Source organism: Pyxicephalus adspersus, chromosome 2 (assembly GCF_032062135.1).
Source record: "Pyxicephalus adspersus chromosome 2, UCB_Pads_2.0, whole genome shotgun sequence".
Taxonomy (NCBI): domain Eukaryota; kingdom Metazoa; phylum Chordata; class Amphibia; order Anura; family Pyxicephalidae; genus Pyxicephalus; species Pyxicephalus adspersus.
The window spans coordinates 283262-287675 of record NC_092859.1 but is presented as its reverse complement, the minus strand read 5'-3'; the positions used below and the strand labels follow the sequence as shown (position 1 = coordinate 287675).

Here is a 4414-nt window from a genome sequence, read left to right as displayed (position 1 = left end):
GGATGGAGGGATTTGGGTAGTGGAGAGGGCAAGGTTGGGTTCACCTGTCCCAGAGCAGATTATGGAAGCAAAGAGATTCACTGATCCCTGAGCAGGGGTAGAATTTCACCAGTCCGAAGCATGGGGGTGAATAATTGAAGCATGGGGGTGAATAATTAGATCACCCATCCTGTAGAAGGGATGCTGGAGAGTCAGTCGTCCTATAACAGGGATGGGGGTGCTCATCCGTCACAAAGAAGGGGTAAGAGTTGGCGAGAGCTTATCAATCGGGGAAACAGGGCGAACCTGTCCCAGAGGTGGAGGGGGGTATGAGTGACACCAATCCCAGAACGGTGGTGGGGGGGGGGGGTGATACCCATCCCTGATCAGAGGTGCAGGGGATGGGGGTGAAACATATCAATGCAGAAGAGAGTGTCAGACATACCGGAGTGGGAAGCTGCACCAGCCATTGGGCTCTGCGTATTCCCGTGGAGGGTCACCACGTTTCCTGTAGGTCTCATCCCCTCGAAGCTTGTGACACGAGTCGCAGTGACACACATTCATCTTTGGGTCCTCGATGAAATAACCATCTACAGGGTAAACAGAAGCATTTCACAAATCTCCATTGCACCTGGAATCAAGGTGATCAGTGGCAAAGAAATGATTGGTAGACACCAGGGTCAGAGTCAGGTAACCTCACCTGGGGTGAGCAGCCTCAGAGGAAGCAGCCTCACCTTAATGAACCAGCCTCACCTAAAACAACGAGCTTCACCTGGAGGAAGCACCCTCACCTTAATGAACGAGTAACCTGGAGCCAAGCACCCACACCTGGAAGCCAAGCACCCTCACCTGGAAGCCAAGCACCCTCACCTGGAAGCAGCAGGGATTCCTTGAATCTCATACATAGAGCCAGATATTCACAGCTCAGCAGGGTTAGCGGATCTGCAGGGGCCCAGCATAGACTTTCCTTCACACCTGTACAGAAAGTTCCATCAGTGGCGGAATTCCACAGACCATACACAACCATTGAAGGGGGAGTGGAAACCTACCGTCCACCATGTCTGCCTTCTCTCGCTCCCCAGGAAGGTGGCCTTCATGAACATCAGACTCAGCTCCGTGCGCCTCTCCCGTCACTATGGAGACCTGCGGAAAGAGATCCCGAAATCTGAGATCACATAATATATGGGTGGAAAGGGCACAAAATACCCCACCTATAGCCTGGGGTCAGGAACAATGACCCCCCCCCCCCACCTTTATACAGCCTGGGGTCATGGACAACGACCCCCCCACCATTATATAGCCTGGGGTCATGGAGAATGACCCCCCCCATCATTATACAGCCTGGGGTCAGGGACAATTACCGCCCCACCATTATACAGCCTGGGGTCATGGACAATTACCCCCCCACCATTACATAGCCTGGGGTCAGGGACAATGACCCCCCCACCATTATATAGCCTGGGGTCAGGGACAATGACCCCCCCACCATTATATAGCCTGGGGTAAGGAACAATGACCCCCCCACCATTATATAGCCTGGGGGCCAGGGCACTGACCTGCTCACACTGCCCGTACAGGTCCACAATGACGTAACACAGCTCCGGTAAGTCCTGGGCACCGACACCCTGATCCAATCCATTTATATAGAGATGCAGCCCACCCGTGGAATCCAGCAATAGGCCCAGGCAGGTCCCCTCCGGACACAGATCTAGATTGGGCCCGACAATGACCCCCCCACCATTATATAGCCCGGGGTCAGGGACAATGACCCCCCCCACCATTATATAGCCCGGGGTCAGGGACAATGACCCCCCCACCATTATATAGCCTGGGGTCAGGGACAATGACCCCCCCCACCATTATATAGCCCGGGGTCAGGGACAATGACCCCCCCACCATTATATAGCCTGGGGTCAGGGACAATTACCGCCCCACCATTATACAGCCTGGGGTCAGGGACAATAAACCCTCCCACCGTTATATAGCCTGGGGTCAGGGACAATGACCCCCCCACCATTATATAGCCTGGGGTCAGGGACAATGACCCCCCCCCCACCATTATATAGCCTGGGGGCCAGGGCACTGACCTGCTCACACTGCCCGTACAGGTCCACAATGACATAACACAGCTCCGGTAAGTCCTGGGCACCGACACCCTGATCCAATCCATTTATATAGAGATGCAGCCCACCCGTGGAATCCAGCAATAGGCCCAGGCAGGTCCCCTCCGGACACAGATCTAGATTGGGCCCATAACCTTCTCTGATCTGTAAAACAAACGTCAGAGTCAATGTGAGGCAATACATGTATAATGATATAAAAGCACCCCCCCCCCACCAGCTCCGCTCCCCTGATTGGTCGTTGCAGCCTTGTACTATGTGTTCCTGGATAGAGTTTCTCTATTCAGGAACACAGTGCGAGTCTCACAGCTGGCTGCTCATGAATGAATGCAGCGTGGGAAAAATCCTCTGATTTTTCCCACGGTCGTGTTCACTCATAAGCACAAGCCGCATCCTTCCAAGATAACATCTGATTGGTGGGGGCTCTGTGCAAACACTTCCACCAATCAGAAGGCTCCTCTGGAATAACAAACTCCTTTAAAACATACGTTGAATGAAAGAGTTGTGTCAATCCCTTAAAATGATTCACCCAGTACTATGTATACCCCATGTGAAGATTCACATCCCATAATATTATTTACCCAGTCCTCTGTATGCCTCAGTGAAGATTCACATCCTATAACATGATTCACCCAGTCAGTGTAGATTTCCCCAGTCCTAGGCATACCTTGGCTCCATTACAGAGGAGGGCGCTACGTTGGAAGATCCAGGCACTCCTCTTGATGGCAGCAGCTGTAGCAGGGAAGTTCAGCCTCTCTGGGGAGACCCCAATGACACCAATGGAGAGGGAGGAGCTCCACCGCGGGGACAACTGGTCGATTCTCAGCTGCCGGTAACGAAGATGCAAAATCACAAAATATACAACTATGATCAGCGGGAAAAGGAGGAAACCCACCAATACCAGCACGTCTCCATATAAACACCCCAAATACAGGAGAAAACAAAATTACAACTCCCCCCCCCCATTTTGCAGGTGCTGCCTATCAGATGCATTGATTAATTGATTATCAGTCAGTGTGACCCCCCCCCCTTCCCTATAATTGATCATCAGTCGGTGTGGCGCCCTCTATTGACAGGTTGCTGGTCTGCAGCATTCAGGTGTTACCACAATGTAAAGGGGGAAAGGCATCAGCAATGATCTCAGAGAAGGAACTCTCAATCTGCTCATCAATTCGGGAAGGGTTAGAAAGCCAAGCAATCTGAAGTCCATCATTCTACAGGGAGAAAGATTATTCATATGTGGGAAATATTCACCACACTTGTCAATCTTCTCATGAGTTCATGATAGGACAATTAGGATAAGAATGAACACGTATGACTTGTATGGAGGGGATTCCAGGAGAAAGTTTCTTCTCTATAAAACCAACATGACATCACAGCTTATTACTGAATACTTCCATCTGCACAAACTACAGGACTTCTGAAACACTGTCCTATGGACGGAGGGGGCCAAAGTGGAGATGTTTGGCCATAATGCAGCGCCATGTTTGGTAAAAACCAAGCACAGCATATCAGCACAGACATCTTGTACCAACTGTGAAGAACGGTGGTGAACGGCTTACGATTTGGTCTTGTTTTACAGCCACATACACCACGTTTCCAAGATGGAGATTCTCCAAACATATCACATACAAACATCACACACAGAAATACATCCAGTCTGTTCAAATCTTCCCAACCAAACCCGCAGGCAATCATTCTTACCTGGAAGAGTAGGAGACGAGGTAGTGGCTGGGCCAGAACCACAATGCCCTGATTGTAGCTGGACACACGTGTAGCTGTTCTGTTCCCATGTGAGAGCAGTATATTCTTCCCATGATTTTCCATAAAATGTAAAGAGTGCGGCTGGAGTTCAGGCACAGGGTCACTCTATAAACAAAACAATATAATTCTAGCACAGGGGTGTCAAACTCTGCCCAGAGGGCTAAATCTGGCCCACAAAAGTAATTTTTTTGGCCCCCCAAAGGAATTCTAAATATGAATTGCAGCTGGCTTGCCGCTGCATTGAAATAGCGCTGCTACTACAATTCCCAGCATCACTCGCATCTATAGACCAGCGGCCTCTCTGCCTATGTGTGGCCCCGCATTGGACTGTTTTATAGACGCAGGGAATTGTAGAAGCGGTGATATTTCAGTGAAGAGGAAGTTCCAGCCACTTACATTAAGCCACGCATTGCGCTGTTTTCTTGACGCAGGATATTCTACTAGCGGTGCTATTTCTCTAATATAAGCTTGTTCTACATTGAAAGTTGGGCAAAACCTCTTTGTTTCCATATGAAAGGGTTTTATATCTAATGAGAAGGAAAAACTTACTC

At 50.0% G+C, this 4414-nt stretch overlaps 2 protein-coding genes across 2 annotated transcripts in view; both read right to left on the bottom strand.

Annotated features, from left to right (window-relative positions):
- The window catches only part of LOC140324864 (neuralized-like protein 4), a 3027-nt gene extending 2668 nt beyond the window's left edge, over positions 1–359 (bottom strand). Inside the window, exon 1 of the mRNA XM_072402989.1 lies at positions 356–359. Coding sequence (XP_072259090.1) covers positions 356–359 — 4 coding nt within the window. The remainder of the gene's footprint in view (positions 1–355) is intronic.
- The window catches only part of LOC140324863 (neuralized-like protein 4), a gene marked incomplete in the record, with an annotated part of 7702 nt that continues 3641 nt past the window's right edge, over positions 354–4414 (bottom strand). Inside the window, 5 exon segments of the mRNA XM_072402988.1 lie at positions 354–569; positions 850–954; positions 1029–1122; positions 2067–2246; positions 2767–2925. Coding sequence (XP_072259089.1) covers positions 415–569; positions 850–954; positions 1029–1122; positions 2067–2246; positions 2767–2925 — 693 coding nt within the window.